Here is a 25,095-nt window from a genome sequence, read left to right as displayed (position 1 = left end):
AAACTCAAAACGGTCAACCAGTTTACCTATCTCGGCTGCACCATTTCATCAGATGCAAGGATCGACAATGAGATAGACAACAGACTCGCCAAGGCAAATAGCGCCTTTGGAAGACTACACAAACGAGTCTGGAAAAACAACCAACTGAAAAACCTCACAAAGATAAGCGTATACAGAGCCGTTGTCATACCCACACTCCTGTTCGGCTCCGAATCATGGGTCATCTACCGGCACCACCTACGGCTCCTAGAACGCTTCCACCAGCGTTGTCTCCGCTCCATCCTCAACATCCATTGGAGCGACTTCATCCCTAACATCGAAGTACTCGAGATGGCAGAGGCCGACAGCATCGAGTCCACGCTGCTGAAGATCCAGCTGCGCTGGATGGGTCACGTCTCCAGAATGGAGGACCATCGCCTTCCCAAGATCGTGTTATATGGCGAGCTCTCCACTGGCCACCATGACAGAGGTGCACCAAAGTAAAGGTACAAGGACTGCCTAAAGAAATCTCTTGGTGCCTGCCACATTGACCACCGCCAGTGGGCTGATAACGCCTCAAACCGTGCATCTTGGCGCCTCATAGTTTGGCGGGCAGCAACCTCCTTTGAAGAAGACCGCAGAGCCCACCTCACTGACAAAAGGCAAAGGAGGAAAAACCCAACACCCAACCCCAACCAACCAATTTTCCCTTGCAACCGCTGCAATCGTGTCTGCCTGTCCCGCATCGGACTTGTCAGCCACAAACGAGCCTGCAGCTGACGTGGACTTTTTACCCCCTCCATAAATCTTCGTCCGCGAAGCCAAGCCAAAGAGAAGAAAGCAGGTATTCTCAATGGGAGCCACACGGCCCTCCCTCAGGGTCACAGTACATTTACGAGGCCCACAGATTAAAATCATAAAATATTTTAAATGTAGTTAATAGGAGAGAAGTACGGAAGAAACTAATCAACTAAACAGGAAAGGGGGCATATAAACTTTGAGCAGAGTCCTAAGCCAAAGATAGGTCAAGAATGGCTATTCTAAAGGATGTCCATGTCAAGAAGCATGAGGTGGTGGGTGTCTTGAAAAACAAAGGTGGATGCCCCCATGGCCTGATGGGATTGAGGGAATTACAGAAAGAGTTTGGAGCCTTGAAGAAATAAAAATCTGTTTCCTCTTTAGCCATGGGCAAGATGTCTGAATACTGGAGAATAGCCTATGTGGTTCCTTCATTTGTTAATTGTAAAAGGGACAAAAACCAAGAAATTATAGGCTAATTAGCTTTACACCAGTTGTGGAGAAATGAGAGAAATTTAAGATTTACTCATATTTGGAAAACCATGGATTTATTATGGACACTTGGCATGACTTTGTGTGGGAGGCCACCTGTCTCACAAATTTGATTGAATATCTTGAGCGAGTTATGACACTGATTGATGAGGGTGGGGCAGTCAATGTTGTCCATGTGGACATTAATGAAGCATTTGGCAAGATTTCTCATGATAGGATGGATGAGAAGATCAAGTCACATGAGATTCATAGTGAGTTGGTAAAAACAGATTCACAGTTGGTTTGGTCATAGAAGGCAGACGGCTGATCAGCTGGCTGGAGGTCTGTGACCGGTGATGTTCTGGTAAGAGTTTTGCTGGGACCGTTGCAATTTGTAATATATGTTAATGATATGGATAGAAATGTCATTAGACTGATGAATGTTTATGGATGACATGAAAATTGGTGGAGCTGTGGATAGTAAGAACGTTTGTCAAAGGATGCAGCAAGATTTGAGCTGAGAAATGGTAGATGGAGTTGGAAGGTCAATTTCAAGAGGAAAGGATGGAGTAAATGGCACAGCTCCAAGGCACATTGATGTTCAGGGAGATATTAGGGTGCAAGTCCATAGATCTCTGTAAGTGCCAAAACAATTAGATAGAGTGATATAGCAGGCCTATGGCATTGGCATGTTTGTCTTCATCAGTTGGGGCTAAATGTTAGGATGTCATCTTGCAGCTATATGGAGAGGCCACATTTGGAGTGCTGTGTACAGTTCTGGTCACCACATTCTTCGAGGAATGTAGAGGCTTGGGGAAGGGTGGAGGAGAGATTCACCAGTATGTTGCCTGGATGGAGTGTATTTGCTAGAAGGAGAGGCTAGACGAACTTGGATTGTTTTCTCTGAGGAAATGAACAGGAAGGGAATAGAAGTAGTGTAAAAGTTAGATTAGCATCATGATCAGTGCAGACATGGTGGGCTGAAGGGCCTGGTTCCAGGCTGCATTATTCTATGTTTGGTCAAGGATCTCACAAGGGAAATATCAAAAACTTGGCAAACATCCTTCCACTCCAAGTTGGAAACAGGCATAATTAAAGAAAAGTATGTAAATAAATGACAGTCTAGGAATTTGAAAGGTTAATTAATCCTCAGGGTTTGAAGTCATCCCAGATATTGAGAGGCCTACCGAACACAGATATTCACTGGTAAAAATACACAGCAATTAAATGGAAATGGACTAATGTGGTACCTGTTAAACAGAGCTACAGAAAACAAGGGAAACTCAATCTGAAATACCGTATAAACTTGTGTAGTTGTCGAATTTTTTTGGACCACTTTTTCGGGCCAAAACAAAAGGGGGGAGGGTGATTTTTACACAGCTCAGACTTTTGACCTTGTGAAGTAGCTGTGTCATTCAGGCATCGGGAGCTCGGATGGCCAGGACCTGATGGTAAGTCCATCGTCAGGGTGTCAGGAGTTCAGATGGGTGGGCGGCCAAGGCGAGGATGGGGATGGGGGTGCAGCAGCAAAGGTGAGGATCCCTGGTCAGTTCAGCCGGGCAGGCAGTTGGGGCAACTTTTACATGGGTCATACTAAAACACCCAATTTTTGGGCCCAAAAAGGAGGGGTGGCGGGGGGGTCAACTATTACATGGTACCAACGATTACACGAGTATATATGGTAATTAATTCAATAGGAATTTGAACTTACAAACAGCTGTCAGAAAGTCTTTAGATAAAGAAGATGCTGCAGGGGCAAACTTCTTGATTTGAGAAAATGAGAATCTCAATCAAATATTGTAATCTCCATATAATATGCATTTAAAATTTCCAAAAGGCGTTTGGTGAGGTTGTACACAAAATATCAGTAATGAAGTTTAACACTCTGAAGATTCACATCAAATACAAGCAATGGCTTGATGATGAAAAGTCAACAGGTATAGGACAGAAAGAAGTCAAAGAATCCCAGAATTGATGGACATACTGTTTACAACTGGGACAAGTACTGTTACCAATTGCCAGACTTGGGTCCCTGAAACTTTTTGAAATTTGGTTAAATTGATGACAACACGAAATAGAAAGTAGTCGATAACGTTACTATAGAACATTATAGCATAGAAAAAACAGGCCATTCAACCCTTCTGGTCTATGCTGACCAATAAAACTAGCTCACCCCCTGACCTGCTCTCATCCCATAACCCTCCAGACTACTCCTATCCATGTATTTATCCAATTTATTTTCAAAACTAGAGATTGAATCTGCATTCACATCAGATGGCAGCTCATTCCACACTCCTACCACTGAGTGAAAAACTTTCCCTAATGTTCCCCTTATACATTACCCCTTTCAGCCTAAAGCTATGACCTCTTGTATTTATCTCCCTCAATCTAAGAGGAAACATCCTATTCATGTCTACTCTGTCTATACCCCTCATAATCTTATAAACCTCTATCAAGTCTCCCCTCATTCTTCGTTCCAAGGAATATAGTCCTAACCTGTTTAATCTTACCCGGTAACTCAACTCCTGAAGACCTGGCAACATCTTAGGAAATCTTCTCTGCACTCTTTCAATCTTACTGATATCATTCCCACTGCTGGGCGACCAGAACTGCATAAATACTCTAAGTGTGGTCTCACCAATAACGTGAATAACTTCAGAATAACAGTCCAACTTTTATACTCAAAACTTTGATTTATAAAGGCCAAGATACCAAAAGCTTTCTTTACAACCCTGTCTACATGCAATGGCACCTTCAGGGAACAATGTATATGTATTCCCAGGTCTCTTCGCTTCTCCGCGCAGCTCTACCATTTACTGTGTACGTCCCATCCTGATTCGCTCTTCTAAAGTGCAACACCTCACACTTATCTGCATTAAATTCCATCAGCCATTAACTGTCCCAATTTCCCAGCTTGTCCAGATCGCTTTGAAAATCTTCCTCACAGATCACAACGCCTCCTATCTTTGTGTAATCAGCAAACTTGCTGATCCAACTCACCACGTTATTGTCTAGGTCATTTATATAGATAACAAACAATAACTTGACACAGACACTACTTGACACAGACCTCGAGTCTGAGAAGCAACCATCCACTACCACTCTATGTTTTCTTCCAGCAATCAGGTTTGCAGCCTCTCTATGTATACCTAGTGTCCTAACCTTGTGAACCAACCTCTCATGTGGAACCTTGTCAAAGGCCTTACTAAATAAAGTCCATGTAAACAACATCCACAGCCTTTCCCTCATCAATCTTCCTGGTAACTTCCTCAAAAAAAACTCTACATGATTTGTTAAACATGACCCACCACACACAAATCCATGCTGACTTTCCTTAATCAGCTGATGATGGTCCAAATAACTATATATCCTATCTCTCAGAAATCCTTCAAATAATTTACATACTACTGATGTCAGGTTCACTGACCTATAATTGCCTAGTTTACTCTTGGAATCCCTCTTAAACAGCAGGATAACATGAGCCACCCTCCAATTCTCCAGCACCTCCCCGTGACTAAGGACATTTTGAATATATTCACCAGGGGCCCTGCAATTTCAGCACTTGTCTACCTCAAGGTGTGGGGTAATATCATATCCGGTCCAGGGGTTTTTTCTACCTTTATATTCTTTGGAAGGCAGTAAGAACCTCCTTCTCCTTAAACTCCATATATTCCATGACACTTTTATTTGTTTCACTTCCATCCTTATTCACTGTACCAGTTTCCTGTGTAAATACTGATACAAAAACTTAAGATCTCCTCATTTTGCACGGCTCCAATTTTGTCCCTTATTATCTTTTTACTTTTAATATACTTATAGAAACCCTCTGGATTTTCCCTCATATTATCTGCCAAAGCACCTTCATGTCTTCTTGCCTTCCTAATTTCCTTCTTAAGCATTCTCTTACATTTTCTATACTCTGCAAGTAGCTCATTTCCTCCTCATTGTCTATATCACATATATAGTCCCCCTCCTTTTCTTAACCAGCTCTCCAATATCTATTGAAAACCAAGGTTCCCTATGTCTGTTAACTTGTCCTTATTCCTGGTACGAACATCCAATCTCTGTACTCTCAAAATTTCATCCTTGAAGGCCTTCCACCTGTTGGATGCATCCTTGTCAGAAAATAACTTATTCCAATTGATTCTTCCTCAATTCCTCAAAATTGGCCTTGGTCAAATGCAGAACCTCAACTCTAGGACCAGATGTATCCTTCTCCATAATTAACTTAAAACTAATGATATTATGGCCACTAGACCCAAAATGCTCACCTGTACATACTTCTGCCACCTCATCTGCCTGGTTGCCTAAAAGACCAAGTATTGCACCTTTTCTTGTTGGCACCTCTATATATTGATGTAGAAACTTTTCCTGTACACATTTGACAAACTTCTCATCCAGTCCTTTTATCATATGAGAGTCTCAGTCTATGTGCCGAAAGTTAAAATCTCCTATGATCACAACTTTCTGTTTCTTACACTGGTCTGCTATATCCCTACAGATTTGCTCCTCCAATTTTCTCAGACTATTGGGTGGTCTGTAATACAGCATTATTAGCGTGCTCATGCCCATCCTGTTCCTCAGCTCCACCCATACGGCCTCTGTAGACAAATCCTCTGTGCTGTCTTGTCTATGCACACCTTCTCCTTTCCTCCCTTGCCCTCTATCTCATTGGAATCCTGGAATATTGAGCTGCCAATCCTGCAACCAATAGCAATGTCATAATCTCACGTGGCAATCCTCACTCTACGTTCATCTGTTTTACCAATGATACTCCTCACATTGAAGTAGATGCGAGACAATTTCTTTCCTGAACAACCCTGTCTTTACATCCAGTCCTTGCATGACTCTCATCGCCCTCCACCTTACTAACAGTTCTAACATTCTGGTTCCCCTACCCCTGCAAATTTTGTTTAAACCCCCCTGAAGCAGCACTAACAAAACCATTTGCAAGGATGTTCGTCCCTTTCCAGTTCAGATGCAAACTGGCCCACTGGAACAGGACCCACCTTCCCTGGAAGAGAGTTCAATGATCCAGAAACCTGAAGCCCTCCCTCCTGCACCATCTCTTTAGCCTCGTGTTAAAATGGATTATCTCTGTGTTTCTCGCCTCACTAACATCTGGCATGGGTAGCAATCCTGATATTGCAACCCTAGAGGTCCCCTCCTTCACTTTGCTCCTAACTCCCTGAACTCTCCTATCAGGACCTCCTCACCCTTCCCGCCTATGTCATTAATCCCTACGTGGATCAGGAGCACGTGATCAGAGATATCACGGATCCTGGCACCAGGGAGGCAACAAACCATCCAGGATAATCAATCTCTTTCACAGAACCTCTTGTCTGTCCCCCTTACTATCAAATCCCCTATCACAACTGCATTCCTCTTTTCCCTTCTGAGCTGAGGGTCTAGTCCCAGTGCCAGACGCCTGACCACTACAACTTGTCCCTGATATACCTATTGTTAATGGGAACAACCACAGGGATACCCTGCTCTCTCTGCCTCTTCCCCTTGTCTCTCCTGAAAGTTGCCTTCCTCCCAACGCTTAAGAGTGATTCCCTGGAACTCCTATCTAGCACAACCTCTGCTTCCCAATGATCCCGAGTTCATCCAGCTCCAGTTCCCTACCCAGTCTCCCAGGAACTGCAGATGAATGGACCTTTTGCAGGTGTAGTCATCAGAGACACTTATGCTACCCCTGACTTCCCACACCCTGCAATTGGAACGATGGACTGCCCTAACTTCTGGCTCCATAACTTAATTCTTGCAATAAACATAATTAATTAAAGAAACTTACCACCCTTACCTTATGAGGAGAAAGCTCTTCCTCAGCCACTGCTTGACGAAGCCAGAGACAAAGCTGCAAAGTCGATGCCCCACTCTGTCACTGGCCGCTCCAATAGCGGTCTCTCCTTTTAATACTCGCTATCTGTTAACTTAATTGCTTTTTAGCCCTAATCAATTGTTTCAATTGAACACACCCCTCTTCAACTAATCCCTCATTGCCTCCTCACACTGCATTTCATACATTGTTCTGAAAAAACCTAAAGTTTAAATCAAAAGTCTCAGTAGGTACTTTTAAGCTGCAGCACCCGGGTAGCCCTCCTGGGATCCAGGTGCAAATAGTGGGGCAAAGGTGCCTCCGACACCTTTTAAGCCGAGGTGGGACAGCCCCAATAAATCGCCGACCAAGTGTTTAAGGGGACCCTGCCCTCACAATAATGCAAACTAGTCTCCCCCACCCTCCCCATCAGCTGTCAGTCTCCCTTCCACCATCAATCGCACTCCCCCAACCCGCGGCAGCCGACCCCTCTGCCCCTGCGACAGTCGACCCCTCTCCTCTCTGCCCCATGGCAGAGACCCCTCTCACGCTGATCGTGGCACCTCTCCCCCCATGGCAGCGAACTCATTCCCCCCCCCACGATTGTGGCCTCCATCTCTCCCCCTCACCCCCCTTCTCCACCACAGACCCTGGCAGCGACCCCTTTCTCTGTCCCCAATCACCATAGACACTTCAGTTGGGGTTTCCCTGTGACGCCAGTGCATAGGCGCTATTTTGCTGTTCAAGTCACCAGTTGATGCGTCCTGGGTAAGTTTAACTTGGTTCCTTGACTACCTCCAAGTTAGCGCAGGGACCCAGTTGACTTTGGACGACACTGATGTAGTCTGACCCTTTGAACTGCCTCATGAGTGGGGCACTAACCAGGTAAATTGTCTGGTTAACCCATTTTACAAAGCAGTTTGAAAGCACCTAGTGAATTCAGAGCATTTGTCACTGTCAACTGAATATTTTAAATAGACAGCCAAAACAGAATGTGCAAAAGTAAGTTAATGACCAAATGGTACAAACCGCAACTGGATGTCCAAGAGTGGCTGTTGACAAACCAGGGTGACAGTCAACCAATGATGGTCGAGAGCAGAGAGATCCCAAACATCAGGAATACGAGTTCTGAGGCACGATGGGACAATGTTGTTTTCATCCTGGAAACGAGAAACCTGAAGAATAATAGCGCGATAAAAGTTAATCCCAAATGTTATTTTTAAACAGTAGGGGAGACTAAGTAATATCTTGTAAATTGTAATTGACCAGCACAGGATTCTAATCCTCTATATATACATGGTAACAAATATTTGGAATAACCTTCCAAGCATTATGTGACCAAGGGGCATTATTTATTTTTAACCATGGCCCTGGAACTGAACACCTGAATGATCCAAAGAACATTGTTCAGGGTATTTGTCATTAAGAAGTTAAGATGAGCATTCCTTATTTATAGATTACTATCACATGTTAATAAACTAACTCAACAGTTGGGAAATATTGAAAGGTGGTTCTGAGTTAATGTAAAATAAAATTGTTTTAGCAAGTATAGTTATTTATGTTGAGTGGAGGAGGGGAACTTGTAACCAATCACTTCTTGTGCTCAGTTGATGCTCAGGAAGTTGATGCTCAGCTTCTAAAAACTACTTGGATATTGGATATCTATTTGGATATCAATGAATATTCATTGGTTAGTGTAGGAGCACCAGAACTTTAGTTTCTACTGATTAGTACACTGGATGGACTTTCTTTGAATATAAAGTCCACATACAGCACATATAAAGTGCAGATTTATTTATTATTATAGTGAACAAGAATACAGAAAACGTACACAAAGACAAATACAGTAATCCAACCCAAGTCTTATAGGCATGCAGAATGTCAATATGTGTTTAATGCAACAAACTGTGCGACATTCCCTAAAAACAACACGAACAACACATATTAAAAGTCAGATGTAAATTTATTTTTATTTCATTTCTACATGGAACAGAGAAACATGCTGGGATTGTTAATGTGAAGTGGTACAGTATTAGTGCTGGCACTCATGCAGTGATTACAGTATAACCTGCTCATTACACAGTGGAACATTACCATAGAATCTTAAGATGAACAACCCCCTAAACACAACTTGGAAACTTTTGAACATCTAAATGATTTATTTTGCCATCCCTCTCTTTCCTGTAACTCTAGTAAAACCCCCTGGTATCCGGCATCTTTGGGGATTGGTAGATGCCAGATAGATTAATTTGCTGGTTGCTTGAGATTGTGGTGTTGCATGGATTGGTGAACTGACTGCCAATTTTCATTTTTTTTACTTACTGTTTTTCCACAATTTTTTTGCTGGTTGCTTGAATTCCGAATAACATGAATTTTACTGTAATATGTATTTTACTCAGATGCAGCTTCATTTCAGTAATTTATTAAAGCATGATAAATCTAAATCAATAAAAATATAATTTACCCTATTTAGTTTAACAGTGAGGAATTATTTATTATTGTACTATGTGGGACAATTTAACTTTCAAATAGACAAAAAATCCAAAGGGATAGACAGCTGGATGTTGACCTGCTCAGTTTCAGGTGGCATCAATCAGCTCAGTTAGAAACAGGATGAAAGATTACAAAATCACAAAAGGATGTGGTCACACACGTAGTGGCTGGTTAAAAATCAATGCTCATCCCAACATGGTCAGTTCTTTCAAACATCAAGCACTTTGATCTTAACACTGGATAGTTAATGCTGTCATAAAGGAGTGCCAAGAAGGATAATGAATTAAGAAGTTTAATGCTTACTCCACTTGTGAACACACCTTCTCTCTCACCAACGCTTGGGGCCCCTAACAGTCCTTCTATCAGAAGTAATACTTCCTGCTGTGGTCTCCTCTACATCAAAGAGACTGGATGTAGACTGGGAGATCGCTTTGTTGAGCACCTTGGCTCAATCCACTTCATTAACAGGGATCTCCCAATAGCAACCCATTCAAATTCCCCACCCCATTTCCATGCCAATGAGTCTGTCCATGGTTTCATGTGCTTTTGAATGGAGTATATTCTTTTTTCCCCGCCCCATTTCCATGGTGGCATGTTTGTCCATGGTTTCATGCATTGACAGAGTGAGACCACCAGCAAATTGGAGGAAGAACGCTTCGTATTCCATCTGGCACCCTCCAACTGGATGGTATTAACACTGGCTTCTGAATTAATGCAACCTAGATTGTATAACTAAAATGGATGAGAGGGGGGGGGGGGATGGGGGGGTGGCTTGGGAGGAGGGAGGGGGGAGGGAGAAAAAGTCACTGTAAATGTGTGGAAAAGAAAAAGTGTATATCATGGCTATTGTGATTTATGGTGTGAAAAATAAAAAATTTAAATAAAAAAAAAAAAAAAACACTGGCTTCTTCAGTTTCCATTAGAACCCCCCTCCCATCTTTCTCTGTATCTAAGCTCCATCTCTCTTTCCCTGCCTCCTTTCCCCCCAGCTCTGCTTTCACAGAAACTGAAACACTCCTCTCCCCCAATCAATTCTCACTTTTCCTCTCTCCTGTCTTCCTCTCCACATCAAATTAACAGCTTTTGTTTCTTGGTATGTACTCCTCCCTCTGCCCATTCTTCCCTTCTTCCCAGCCTTTTAATTCAGGAATTTGTCTATGTTTTACTCATATCCTGAAGAAGAGGACAGGCTCAAAACATTGATTATGTATCTTTACCTCGTATGAATCTGTGAGTTCCTCCAGAACTTGTGTGTTCTAACCAAATTTTGTAATGTACAAGTACTGAACTGAAATATAATGTGAAAAATAACCTCTGTCAAGGATCCCGCCACTGTTTAAAGTTGTTGAATGGAACACCCGGTTTACATCACTCCTCTAATAAATGCAAGATTTAACTCTTTTGTAGAAGGAACAATGTACTGGAGAGCAGAGCTAGAGGAAAGTAATACAATGCACAAATCCAAAAAAGCATGTTAAATCTTTCACTATTTCCTCCACAGAACAGGGCAAGTTTGCTTTCTTCCCGTCACCTCATTATTTCTACTATACCTGTATCCCAAATAAGCATTAGGATTTCTAATTTTAACAAATGTAATTGTAATAAATGTCATCTAGAATTCTCAAACATCAAATCGAAATACCAAATATCCTTCTGTATTAAAGACACAGAACTCCATGTTCACTGAGATATCCAGCTCCAACTTTCTAGCATAATCTCTCAATGGTCTCCAAATTAACATATGGCTTGTCTGCCACAGAATGCAGAATAACTGTAAAATTTCTCTAAACACACTTGAAGATGACCAAACCATCCTCTTCTCTCCCATGCACTTACTCATTATCCTCATCTCATATCCGACATCTCTGAAATAGGCAAAAAAAAATCTATCACAATCTTGATGTCAAATTTGACTGAGATAGGCTGCAGACCACACAACTTTGCTGTCACCATTTTTGTTTCTCTAACCATATGATCTTGTCCAACTTTAACTTGTCTGCTGCTCAAAACCTCACCCATGTATTTGTTTTCTCTGGATCTAACCACTCTGACACATTCTATTATTTCTAAAGTAACTGAGCTCTTCGACTCTTGGCCTCTTAATCTCCTCCAAAAGTCATCCCACCATCACTGATGGCAGTTGTCTCGGTCTTAAACTTGGAATCCTCTTACCAGTCTTATCTATTTCTCTTTACCTGACAAGATGCTCCTTAAAACTCCCTTTTTGACCAAATTATTGTTCATCTGCCACAGTATTTCCTTATGCAACATATACATTTTTGTTTGACTACATTCTTGTGAAGCATCTTTTGCGCTTTGCTATGTTAATTTAATTAGTTGTTTGTTGTTGTTGTTCCTAACTTAATGAATGTGAAATGAATATCATGTCTCTAAACTGGATGCCAGATGTAACAAGAAAATATTTAGCAGTAAGTTCCAAAAAGTGGAAGACAATGTATATCTAATGTTTGTATAATTGAGCTATACCTCCAGTTGTGCATCACAATTGAAGTATGAGAATGTTGAATGCTGAGATATTGCAATACAAGTTGAAGGAGGAAATACCAGTTGGATTCAATTAGTGAAATATCTATTCATGTAAAAACAATAGAACAGATTGAATATCTTGTTCCTAATGTACAATGTCTCTAATGCTCTCTTCTCTTGGATGCCAGTTTCCCATGGATTGTTTTGCCTGCCGAATCAGCAATAATTGCATTTTAAAATAAGATGAAAGTTTGTAAGTCCTAAATGTTACAGTGCACCAAAAATGCTTTGATTTCAAAATTATCTGTTCAAGATAAGTTGGGGGACAAATTGTCAAAAATCATTTAAAGTTTAAAACTCTGAAATATGATCCCAAACCATATTTACTTTCAGCAAGTACTGCTTAATTAATTGATTCTATGCTGATCTCCTGAGGTTAATGCTGACTGATTTAAAAGTGAACAGGCATGGGAGAGTTGCATTGCATTTTCACCATCCTGGAATTGAATAGGCTTTGTTACAATGGGTATTTTCCATTCTATCATTCATGACAATGAACAATTGGACATTAACATGTATATATATTTTCTTGGCAAGTTTTTTTTGGTCATCTGTACCCACCTTCTCTTGTTCATGCACATCTACAATTTTTCCCAGCTTTTAACTTTAACTCTTGAATGCTACATGTGTGATCACTCACTAAGAAGGTTTGATTAATTGACAATTGTAAAGTATTTTCTCTGAATGATAAATTACACTGAAGTTTCTGCAGGTGCAAAATAACCTCTTCCTAATAGATAACCAGTATTATAAAGGCTCAAGAGAGTGAATGTGCACACCAACAGGCTTAGACAGTTTCTTTGTTGCAGCCATCAGACTCCTGAATGAACCTCATAACAGAGCCATTATGCTGCCCTTGCTTGGAGCCTTTTCTTCTCATTGCAATCATATACCCTGTTCTGTACTGTTTATATTGCAATGGTTCTCAACCTTTTTCTTTCCACTCACATATCACTTTAAGTAATCCCTATGCCATCAGTGCTCTGTGAGTAGTAAGGGTTTGCTTAAGGTGGTATGTAAGTGGGAAGGGAAGGCTGAAAACCACTGCTCTAGACCAAACCGTTACTGAAATATTTTGCTTGAGAAAAATTGTCATTGTCCCATTTCCTTTGGAGTTATGGAACTGTGCATATAACGAGTCAATTAGGTACAATTAAAACAGTGGTTTTCAAACTTTTTCTTTCCACACACATACCACCTTAAGAAATCCCTTACTAATCACAGAGCACCAATGTGATAGGGATTACTTAAATGGTGATCTTCAGCAGGAATTAGTGCGGATCTGCAATTTTCATTTATTCACAGATGCACATGATGATACATAGAGGTTTTTGAAAATCAGTTCAAAATTAATATTGAAAATTCAGAAAATAGTGGTTTCTTGAATCCATTGTTTATCTTGTGTTCATCAACACGAAGAAACAACTCTGACGTGAAAAACTGTGCCCTTTTTCATTGCTTTACTGGACTGTATTGATAATACCATCACTTTTTTGTTGCATGGTTTGAACATGTCCACATCAAGTTTGGCTGATTGCAGACACTGAAACTGACTGGCAAGTAATTAGTCTTCTGATTAGCCTTATTGGATTTCAGTCTCTTTATTTCTCATAACACATTTTTTGGTGTGATCTTCAAAAAAAGTGGTAGCAACATTGTTTCCATGAGTGTTTTGCCGTTGTTAAACTTTTCCCACTGAATGTGTTGGACAAGTCAAGTGGACTAACTGTCAGTTTGCATGGTAATAGATTTTCCTTTCCATCATTACTTTTGATTATAGATAGGTTTTCCTTAAAATTAGTTGAAACTCTCTGCATTGATTAAAATGCTCTTTGTTGTTTGCTTTCTTACCATCACATTAAATTGAATGGATCCCCTGTTTCCCCAAAATTACCGAATGGCTGCCCAGGGCCATAGTGTTAGTTTGAATGTGTTTTCTGTCAGCAGCTTGGCACAGCACAGATTCACAAAAACATTTCGACAGCATCAAAGCATCTCGACTCACAGCCTGTCAAAGCTGACAGTGTGTTCTGGACCTTTGAATGTGGTGAATGTCTCTCATGTTCACAAATATTTAGTAACAGTCCGTTCATAATACAAAATAAAAATATGACTAAAGTTAAAAATAGCACAGAAAAAAGAAAACCTATTAAAATTATTTAACCCACATACAGAACAGCAAATAATTAAACCTTACAAATTAACAACAAAAACACAACTTATCTTTCTCTTGGGAATTGATGCCTATTCAGTTGAATGGGAGCACTGTTTAGCCAAAGAGTGAGAAGTTTGCAGAAGGTCTCACTGGCTGCCGGACTCCAGAAGAAACCCATCAGGACAGTTGATAGCACAGAGGTAGAAAATACCCTTGCTGATTTAGACCAATGCCAGACCTGGGAAGCAGGATATCTGCTGGGTTAGTCTCAATATTAGTTTTTTTCTCAGGGTATTGACAGCGAACAACTGACTGGCCATATCCTCAGTTGCACCAAACCAGAAAAACTCATAATTTTCCTTTCACTAACCCAGAAGCATCATGCAGACTAAACTGTGGCAAACCTTTGTGAAATGATAGATGCATCATAAACTTATTGATGTTTGGGTCTCTGTGGTGAGTTGGTCATGTGTAAAAAAAAACCAGAAAAGGCACAAGATTTGACCCCTCCTAAAGCGAACAGGCCAAAATATCCAGCAAAAATCAATATTTTGACAATAACTTTATCCAACTGCCAGTTTGTACAGTACTATAATTTGGATACATTTTGAAATATTTTTCAGGGGCTAAATTTTATTTAACATTTCTATTTTTGCAATGTCATTTATCATGAAAGATGTAACACCAAATGGAATTGATTTCTAATATACAAAATGCACTAAACAATGAATTCATTGAGATGTTTCAAAAACCTAAATACAAAACTACTTTACTTAAGACGATGCAAGTTGTGTTTAAGTGACCGTTCCTTTTAAATAAAAAGGTGACAAATATATGCTTACAGAAAAGAACATTTACACTAGATTTCTTTGTGAAGCAATAAAACATGTGTCACCCTTCCATCACCAATGATGTGCAAAGGTTAGATACTTGACAATACACTCCCATAATGCAAGACAATTCATCACCTTAAGATCCTTGCAGTATGGAATAGCTACTGTGACAAAGTACATAGTTGATGATACCCATAGTGCAGACAGGATGCGACATGGGATAACAGATCTATTTCAAGATACAAACACAAGAATACTGCTTCTTTGCTATTGTTGATTAATATTCTAAATAATTACTGTAAATTGCAGTGCAAAATCTGATTTTTATTGAATGGGTTGAATGCCTTTTTGCTAAATAATTCTGTGCTTCTAGTTTCCAGATTCTCAATATCCTCTCGGTAGTTTCTGATTTAAATTTGTGACCCCTGGTTTTCGAACTCCTCACAAGTGGTAAACAGCAGTTAACTGAATTTACAAGTGAGAAAAGTAAAATGATATTGCTCACAAAAGGCACACAAGTTGGGTCGTCAATTTGATTGCTACAGGTTTGAATCTGCATGCTATAACTAATAGTGCAGTAAAATTACTTCCACCTGAAGGTTATGGCAGGTGATCCCTTTCTTCATCAGATACCCATTTGCCTTGTTTATCAAAATATTAGACTTAGAAATCTACATTCAGATTGATGTTGTATCCAAAAGAACTAACATTAACGCTCTGAGATTGCATCTTTAAATGCTTTCAGTCAAATCCTACCTTTTATATCTTTCTTCTTATCGTTCAGAGACAATTACCTCCAAATCCATCAACACCACTGTACAATCAAAGTCTCTACCAATGGATAATAGAAATTCCATGAATCAATCTATGATCAAAAGCAGAGCAGGTTCAGATGATTCAGACAGGTTTTAAATGTGGTAAGAAAGGTTCTGGATTTCTAGACACAGTTCTATCCTCCAGCTGGTTAGGATCATCATGTCCCTTCTCAGCAGGGATATTTCTAAGTACCCTGAAAGAATCAAGTTCTTCAGTTGACCTGTGGATCAAATCCTAAATCTGTTCAAAAGGTTGAGTACATTAAGCGCAAATTCCATTAAAATATCAGCTCCATTTCAGACTTTGACCCAACAGCTGAACCAGGGGGTGGATTAATCAGTTATTACAGTCCATTACTGATTCCTGCCTGCACAAACTATTGTCAATAAAAAGGATTTGTGAATCGAGAGTGAGTTTGCCACATATTTCACGCTGTTTTCTGGATATTTTCCTGGAGTAAGCAGCCTGGTCAAAGTTTTTAAAAAAAATTAGAAAAAGAGAATGTGTGATCTCACTGTGTGGATTCCCATATTGCCTTTGTTCTATTCAAAACCATGAAGCTTTTAGTTATTTGCTCATTATGTTAAAAGCAGATGAGCACAACCTGCCATTTCCAGGGATTCAGGACACAAATCCTTATAGAACCAAAAAACATTGCAGCAGAGAAAACAGGGCCTTCAGCCCTTCTAGGCTATGCTGAACTATTATTCTGCCTTATAATAAAAATCAATCATAGTTTGTTGAGGAAGGGATACTCAACACATATGAACCTCAAGCACATTTCCATTCCACATTGTTAAAAAACTGAAACATTTTCATAATTTGCCAATTAAATGTTGGTTTCAGTTGGATTAATTCAATATAGGAACCATGGCATTAATAAGTCTTAATTAGTAAAACATTTGGGTATATAATCAGTCATAGTAATGAGTAATTATATCTCATGAAATATCCAATTTTAAAAACCTCAAATAATTCAGATAGTTTTGCCAAATGTGACTGTTGCTGTCGTCATTCTCATTCCAAGATAACCAGGATTGGGGTCCATTATTAGCAGTAACTGTGCCTTCAGTTAATCAAAGACTCAAATGAAAGTCTTGCACCATAAACAAGAGAAATAAAAAAAGGGCTTTGACCATGACAGAGTATTGTCAGTAGTGGACACATCATATCTCTGCCAAGAATGCATTCAAAAAGACTAAGTTTTGGAAATCCCATCAAACAGAAACTTCACATTATCTTAGGACTTACAAACTGGTGTTGATCTAAGCATATCTTATTTTGGCTGACAAGCAGAGAGTATGTTTCACATGTCAGCATACTCGGGTCCCTCAGCCAAAATTTACATGCCCATGCGGACATGAAAGAATAGCAATATTTCTCAGTGTAAGTCCAGACAACAATTATGATCCACTGGGAAAAACAAAGGTTAAGAAATCCAATGAGTAATACACTTACAGGTGTGGAGAAGAAACCAGATGACAATATAAACATAAAGATCATACATTGACCAATCTTCTATACCTGACCTAAGGTACCAACTACCATAAAGGACAAAAATGTATGCTCAAGATATTTTCTCAGTGTATCATCACCAAAATTTCTCACTGTGCAACAGTCTTGAAATGAAAACATAGCGATAACTTTAGATTTTTAAACACTGACAACACAAACTTTGAGCTTTCAAAAACAGAATAAATCCTTCCAGTTCCAGAAAGAACCCTTAATTAATGATAATTTCACTTGCAATTCAAGTTTTCAAGTGAGCTAATCACTTGAATCCCCTTTTATTTCTGCAATGCGTGATGTCAACTTTTAATGGGATACAATTAATTGCTGTACTGTTAAGTAAATATATGATCCTTTACACTCATGATTACCTTCATTCAGTTGTAGAAGTTTAAAGTAAGGAATATTTGCATTGAAGCATATGCTATTCCAGTTTACACAGATCAAAATAAGCACATCAACATTGTGCTTGGAGAAAGAGCAGGAAAAAGCAGCAGGCACATATATAGACATTTAGCATTCCTTTCATGGCCAGGCTAGGCTGTGATTTAAACTTTGCTAAAAAATATTTCAAATTGCAATAAAATTTTCAAAAAATATTTTTTTTGTGTCTTGATCTTTTTTAAGTGCTGAATATTTGCTCTCAGTGAAACAATTTATCAGAGAGCTCTGCTGAATTTGCCTAAACAATGTAAAGGGTAAACCAAGAATCACCTCAATTAAACAAATTGCATCACCTTAAATAAGATGGAACTGTAAAAAACAGTGTACTCATCTTCATAAATAAAAATTACAGTAGTCCCCTCTTATTCGCATGGGATATGTTCCAAGACCCCCAGCGGATGCCTGAAACCACAGATAGAAGAACCCTATATATACTGTTTTTTCCTATACATACATACCTATGATAAAATTTAATTTATAAATTAGGCACAATAAGAGATTAATAACAATAACTAATAATCAAATAAAACAATTATAAAAATATTAAAAAGGGTTACTTGAATACAAGCACTGCGCTACCGCGACAGTTAACCTGATAATTGAGACGGATACTAAGTGACTAATGGGCAGGTAGCGTATACAGCGTGGATAGAATGGACAAAGGGAAGAACAGCACGAGATTTCATCATGCTACTCAGAACGATGGGCAATTTAAAACTTATGAATTATTTACTTTTGGAATTTTTCACTTAATATTTTCAGACCGCGGTTGACCGTGGGTAACTGAAACCCACAGAAAGAGAAACCACGGATAAAGGGGGACCACTATATAGTTCTTCATTTTGAACACAAACAAATGCTGCAGCCAATAAAATTAAGAATATTCCCAAACTTTGTATACTTGTAGGATAGTTAATTGTACAGAATCGATAATAATTCAAATTACTTACGGAGTCATCACATTTTTTCTACTCTAGGGGGAGCAGTACTATTCTTCACATCAGACTTTAACCTTTTAACTTTATTGTACAGAGGAATGAAAAATCATTTAGTGCTATTGATCACCAACTTCATAAAGTATGAGTTGTTGGTGTGGCAGATATAAAAGCACATTATCCTTTGGGAAGGATAAAGTGGTCAAACAAAGGGCAGCTCAGATTTACTAGAATAATGCTTAAACTCTAGGGGTTAAATTATGAGGAGAGGTTTCACAAATTAGGGATACATTCCCTGAAATTTAGAAGTTTAAGGATATGGGTAGGCACATGTTGATCAAAGCAGACAAGATATTGAAAGAAATTAATGGGGAAGACAAAAGAAAATGACTTTTACTGGTTGGGAAGTCTCAGAGAAACTTATGCCCTGAACATAATTAGAACCAGGGAACTGACGGCTGAACTTAGAGAAAACATTGCTATAAGGAGAGGACAGTAGAAACTTTGAATTCACTTTCTAAAATGTCATTTAACACAAGATTAGTTGTTAATTTTAAATTAGGTTTGATATTTTTGATAATATGGGTACACGATCCTTTATCCGGACATCTAAAAAATCCTGAAAGCTCCAAAATTCGGCAAGTGGGGACCGGTGGTCGGGGGAGGTGACCGAGGGACCATTGGTAGGAGGAGACTGCTGGGCGGTCAGGGAGGGCGGTCAAGGAATCGGCAGTCGGGGGAGGTAGTTGAGGGACCGGCAGTCGGGGGAGACTGCTGGGCGGTCAGGGGACCAGCGGTCGGGGTGGCAGTCGGGGGAGGCGGCCAAGAGACCGGCAGTCGGGGGACCGGTGGTTGGGGGAGGCGGCCGAGGGACCGCGGTTGGGGGAGGCGGCCGGGGGGTGGGGGGTGGATACGGCAGCACAATTCAGGTGGGCTTTCCGAAATCCGGAAAAATCCAAAATTCGGAACACACTGTCCCCCAAGGTCTCCGGATAAAGGATCGATGTTACCATGGTATAGAGAAAAACATTATCTTATTGTCTGGAACATCATGCTCAAGGACAAAATGTTTCTATGAATTTGAGTGCCCAGGTTGGAACCTCAATTTGCAGCTTGATTTGACTTCTGCTTATCAAAAATTTATACACATCATGGATTACGCCAATAACTATAGCATCTGAATTTACAACATCTTCACCCTCCTTTTATGATACCCTCTGTAAGGAGTGCTAAATTGGATAACGTGACCCATTAAGACAAATTCAGGACAACTATCTCCTGCATAACTTTTTACACATATTGAAGTTAAAGCTGTTCTTCTAGAACTTTGATGATTTGAAAAAGTCAAACTGATTAAAAAAAGGGGCAGACGCTGCACAATTGAATGAAGATGTCAAATACTGTTCCGTTTAGAAACCAATTAAAACAAGTACTGTGTACAGTAGTTCCCCCCCTTATCCGCTGGGGATATGTTCCAAGATTCCCAGTGAATGCCTGAAACCACTATATATACTATGTTTTTCTTCTATGATAAAGTTCAATTTATAAATTAGGCACAATAAAAGATTAACAAAAATAACTAATAATAAAATAGAACAATAATAACAATATTTTAAAAGGGTTACTTGAACACAAGCACTGCGCTACTGTGACAGTCAACCTGATAACCGAGATGGCTACTAAGTGACTAATGGGCGGGTAGCGCATCCAGCATGGATGCACTGAAGGGATAATTCACGTTCCAGATGAGATGGCGTGAGATTTCACCACCCTACTCAGAACAGCGTGCAATTTAAAACTTATGAATTGTTTATTTCTGGAATTTTCCATTTAATATTTTCAGACCGCGGTTGACCGTGGGTAACTGAAACTGCGGATAAGGGGGGGACCACTGTATCCCAATTTTGCGTTACTTTAAAAATCTAGCCACTGGCCAAGAAAATGGACATGTTTTTACTATAGAAAAACAAAATTTTAAAAATTAGTTTAAAGTTACATTAATAAATACATCTGACATGGAATTCCAGCAGCTTTCAATTCTTAAAAATCCCAACACTTCTCTGAACTTAGACAGACAGAACAAACTGATCCTGTTCGATGGGCTTTTTCACCCACATGCCTAATCCACTCTTCTGGAATTCTTTGATCAGGATTTCCTTGGCACCTTGATACTCAACAGCTGCCTGCTTTGCTTCATAGTAAGATCCAGACTTGTCTTGCTTGGATTGAGGCAGACATGGCAACTGTAGGGATTGAATAAAAATGTAGGTTGAGGAGAAGAGGGAAAAAAGCGGATTGAATATACCAATAGACACAAATTAAAATGGCATTTAAATAAAGCAATTCAAGGTAAAATACTCTTCATTATATACTTTCCCATGAGATTGTTTGTCACAGCAACTGGAAGGAATGCAATATCAAATATTGGGATTGCAAATTAATTCTTTTTCAGTTCAAATTTATACTCTGGTGCTCTAAAAGTGAATGTTGCTTTCAAATGACAAGTAACATTTTTTTCAGAATTAACTATACATGAGCATTGTTGATTCTGAAGAAGTAATACTAAGTTGGCTGAGTATTAAATTTAACAAGTTGCGGCGACGCACATGCTTGTAGCGGCGAACTGGCCCTGCTTGTCATGCATGGTCAGTGGGGAAGCCACGGCAAGGATAGTGTCGTGGGACTGTCTCTTCTGGTCCAGACTGGAAGGTCGCATATGCACTTGCGTCATTGGAACGCAATCGCCGGTACATCAGGGGTAGGACCTAGATCAGGCTTAAAGGCTGCAGCACGAGATTCAAAATAAAGCAGTTGTGATACCAGCCTGCTGTCTCAGTCTCTTCGCTGCGCTTGCTCACAACATGCTACAAAGTTATCAATCAACACAACTATCTTTTTTTTTAATTTTTTAATTTTTCACACCATAAATCACATTAGCCATGATATACACTATTTCTTTTTCACACATATACAGTGACTTTTTCTCCCCCCCCCCTCCTCCCAAGCCACCCCCCCACCCCCCCCCCCCCCCACCCCCCTCATCCATTTTAGGTATACAATCTAGGTTGCATTAAGCCAGTCAGACAATGTTGTCATTCAACAAAATTACACCAGAAATTCTACTGAGTCCATTCTTTTCTTTCCTTCTCCTTCCATCAACTTAGGTAATGTTTGTCCCCGGTAGGTTTTCGCTATTGTATTTAATGTAAGGCTCCTATACTTGTTCGAATATTTCAATATTATTTCTTAACCTATATGTTATTTTTTCTAATGGAATACATTTATTCATTTAAATTTAGTAGTTTCTTCCTTTTTAATTTGGTTATGTATTCCATTAATATTTAAAGACATATAGTTCAGCGTAGCCCTTTTATATTTTGTTTATCTTCTCTTTCCGTTTTTCCATCATTACCTTTCCTCCTTTTCCATTTCTGTTTTCTTATTTTCAACTCTTTATAAGACAACATTTCTACAACATCCAACATTTTCCTTATTCTCCTATTTCTATCTTATTTATCCCCAATCTCCCCTTCACTTCCTGAGTTGTCCTTTATCCCTTGTCGGACAACCACATCTCCCCTCTCCATTTGGATTTGCGAATCCACTCGCAAGCGTCAACTGATTTTGCAGTGACCGCTATTTCCCCCCACCCCGCCTCCCCCAGAAAAGATTTCACTTTTCATATGTCACAAAGGTCACTCTTTTAATTCCCTCCTTATTCTCTCTATTCCATTACCTTCCCTTATTAATTCTTGTCTATACTATCTATATTTTCCTCTAAGTACAGATACATTCATGTATGCTCATTGTCTCTATTCACTCTTATACCTCTTTACCCGCATACATATCAATCGTGATCATTTTTACTCTCATTACCCGTCTTCATCCCTCAGTCTATTTTTGTCTTTACCCACATCCATATCAATCGTGATCATTTTAACTCTCATTACCCGTCTTCCTCCCTCAGTCTATTTTTGTAATTGTTCTGCAAATTTTCGTGCTTCTTCTGGATCCGAGAATAGTCTGTTTTGTTGTCCTGGAATAAATATTTTCAATACCGCTGGATGCTTTAGTATAAATTTATACCCTTTCTTCCATAAAATCGCCTTTGCTGTATTGAACTCTTTTCTCTTCTTTAGGAGTTCAAAACTTATATCTGGATAAATGAAGATTTTTTGCCCTTTATACTCCAGTGGTTTGTTGCCCTCTCTTACTTTTTCCATTGTCTTCTCCAGTACCTTTTCTCTTGTAGTATATCTTAGAAATTTTACTACAATAGATCTTGGTTTTTGTTGTGGTTGTGGTTTAGAGGCCAATACTCTATGTGCCCTTTCTATTTCCATTTCTTGCTGTAGTTCTGGACATCCTAGGGTCTTAGGGATCCACTCTTTTATAAACTCCCTCACATTCTTGCCTTCTTCATCTTCCTTAAGGCCCACTATCTTTATGTTATTTCTTCTGTTACGGTTTACTGCCCGCTCTTCCATCTTGTCCATTTTCTTTCCCATTTCTGTTAAGGTCATCTCCATTTTATTTATTTTCTCTTCTGTATTGTTTATTCTTTTTCTTAAATCCTTAAATTCCTGTGTTTGCCATTCTTTAAATGACTCCATGTATCCTTTAATAAGAGCAAGTATATCCTTTACCTTGCCTTTCTTTTCTTCTTCTATTTCACTGTACTCTTCCTCTTCCTCTGGGTTGGCCATCTGTTGTTTCTTTGGTGCCCTTTCCTCCTCTTCTTTCTTGTTTCTATTGTCTTCTGTGGTCTCTTCTTGCTGCAGGTGTTCTGCAGCTGTCGTTGCCGGCTGTGGAGGTCGACTCCCCAGCTGGTCCCCCCTCCCGTCGGTGTGTTTTTTTTCATGCGCGGTTGCGCACTTTTACTCGGCTCTGCGAGCCATTTTTGTAGTCCATTATTTACCGACCTGAGGGAGCGGGTTTCTCTCTCCGCAGCGGGCCTCTTTGGACAGGTAAGGCCTTCACCTTTTTCCTCCTTTGTCTTCTCTTCCTCTCTTCTTACCGTTGTTTTCGATTTTTCTTTTTTTGTCGCCATCTTCTTTCCACCTTTATACTCACTTTTCTGTAACTTTTATTTCTGTGCCTTTGTGTTTTCCTTTGTTTTTCCCGACTTTTCTGGAGAGGGCTGGAGTTCACCGTCCGGCCACTACTCCATCACGTGACTCCCCCCAATCAACACAACTAGCTCACAAAACATCATTCACTGAAGGGAAGATACCATCCCTATCTGGAGCAAAGAACAAACTTCTGGAGGAACTCAGGGAGTCAGGCAATATCACTGGACAATCAACATTTCAGGTTGAAACCTTGCTTCAGGACTTCAGGATGCTGCCTGATGTGAATTCCTGCAGCAATTTGTTTTTTTTTTTGCTCTAGATTTTAGTAATTGCAGTCTCATGTCTCCATCCCCACCTAGTCTGCTTCACATGAGATTTCAACCTAATGTCCTAGCTAGGTCATTCACAAGTAGCAACAGAAATAATACTCAGTTTTAGCTGTTCATTAGCAGGAGTGATTGTTGCATGACCCTTGTTAAGACTATGTCTTATCTTTATATAAAAGGTAGCCTTCATTGTGTCATGTTGCATAACTGCTCCATAAAGCAGGAGAGATTAAGAATAAACTTAAAGGACAAAAATGTGCATATATAAACCACTGTGTAACATTATCATGTTGAGAGAAGCACAGCTAGCTCATGAGTTGCTCGCAGGCCATTGCAGATGCTTGTTTATGTCTTTCTTCCTGAGCTGGTTCTCAAACAGAATCAAAAAAGCTTCCAATAAGAATACAAATAATAAGACTTTGTGGCAGATGATGTTTGTGCTCTTACACCATCATGTTGAAATAACAAGACCACACCTGAAGTTGTTAGCAAGCAAAGAGAAGAGCATTTACTAGTGTTATCAGGTTTAATATAGACACACAACATCTGACCTGGCATCATGACATCTGAAGTGCTAATAACTTCATGACATAGCTACATTGAATAGGCCAGGACTTCTCAGTAGACCTACAGGTGCTGCTGAGTCACTATGCCTCGTGGCTGTAGTGGCTAGTTGCCAGTAGATAGGAGGCTGTTGTGTCTAGGTGTCACAAGACAGGAGCTGTTAGAGCTGGTTCTGCCCACTCCCTTCAAGCGTATCGCTACAACTTAATATAAATTACATGACTGCAGTTAGTGGAAAAATCATTTGATTAAATGTCAGATTCCCTTTTAAAATACATTATTAAACTTTTCACTTCAGACATCGCATTCCAGATTAAAATTAGCTGTGTAGA

At 39.7% G+C, this 25,095-nt stretch overlaps 1 protein-coding gene and 1 long non-coding RNA gene across 19 annotated transcripts in view; both read right to left on the bottom strand.

The window, feature by feature from the left end:
* LOC138760055 (uncharacterized) overlaps window positions 1–8,234 on the bottom strand; it is an 84,312-nt gene extending 76,078 nt beyond the window's left edge. Inside the window, exon 1 of the long non-coding RNA XR_011355363.1 lies at window positions 8,099–8,234. This is a non-coding gene — a long non-coding RNA (uncharacterized lncRNA). The remainder of the gene's footprint in view (window positions 1–8,098) is intronic.
* Window positions 8,235–9,013: 779 nt separating this feature from the next.
* LOC138761675 (double-stranded RNA-specific editase 1-like) overlaps window positions 9,014–25,095 on the bottom strand; it is a 400,374-nt gene continuing 384,292 nt past the window's right edge. For all 18 annotated transcript variants that reach the window (XM_069934221.1, XM_069934227.1, XM_069934222.1 and 15 more), the window contains one exon: window positions 9,014–21,044. In XM_069934221.1, coding sequence (XP_069790322.1) covers window positions 20,868–21,044 — 177 coding nt within the window. In that variant the 3' untranslated portion in view covers window positions 9,014–20,867. The remainder of the gene's footprint in view (window positions 21,045–25,095) is intronic.

This window comes from Narcine bancroftii, chromosome 4 (assembly GCF_036971445.1).
Source record: "Narcine bancroftii isolate sNarBan1 chromosome 4, sNarBan1.hap1, whole genome shotgun sequence".
NCBI lineage: Eukaryota > Metazoa > Chordata > Chondrichthyes > Torpediniformes > Narcinidae > Narcine > Narcine bancroftii.
The sequence above is the reverse complement of the archived record's forward strand: the minus strand, read 5'-3'. Positions and strand labels throughout refer to the sequence as shown.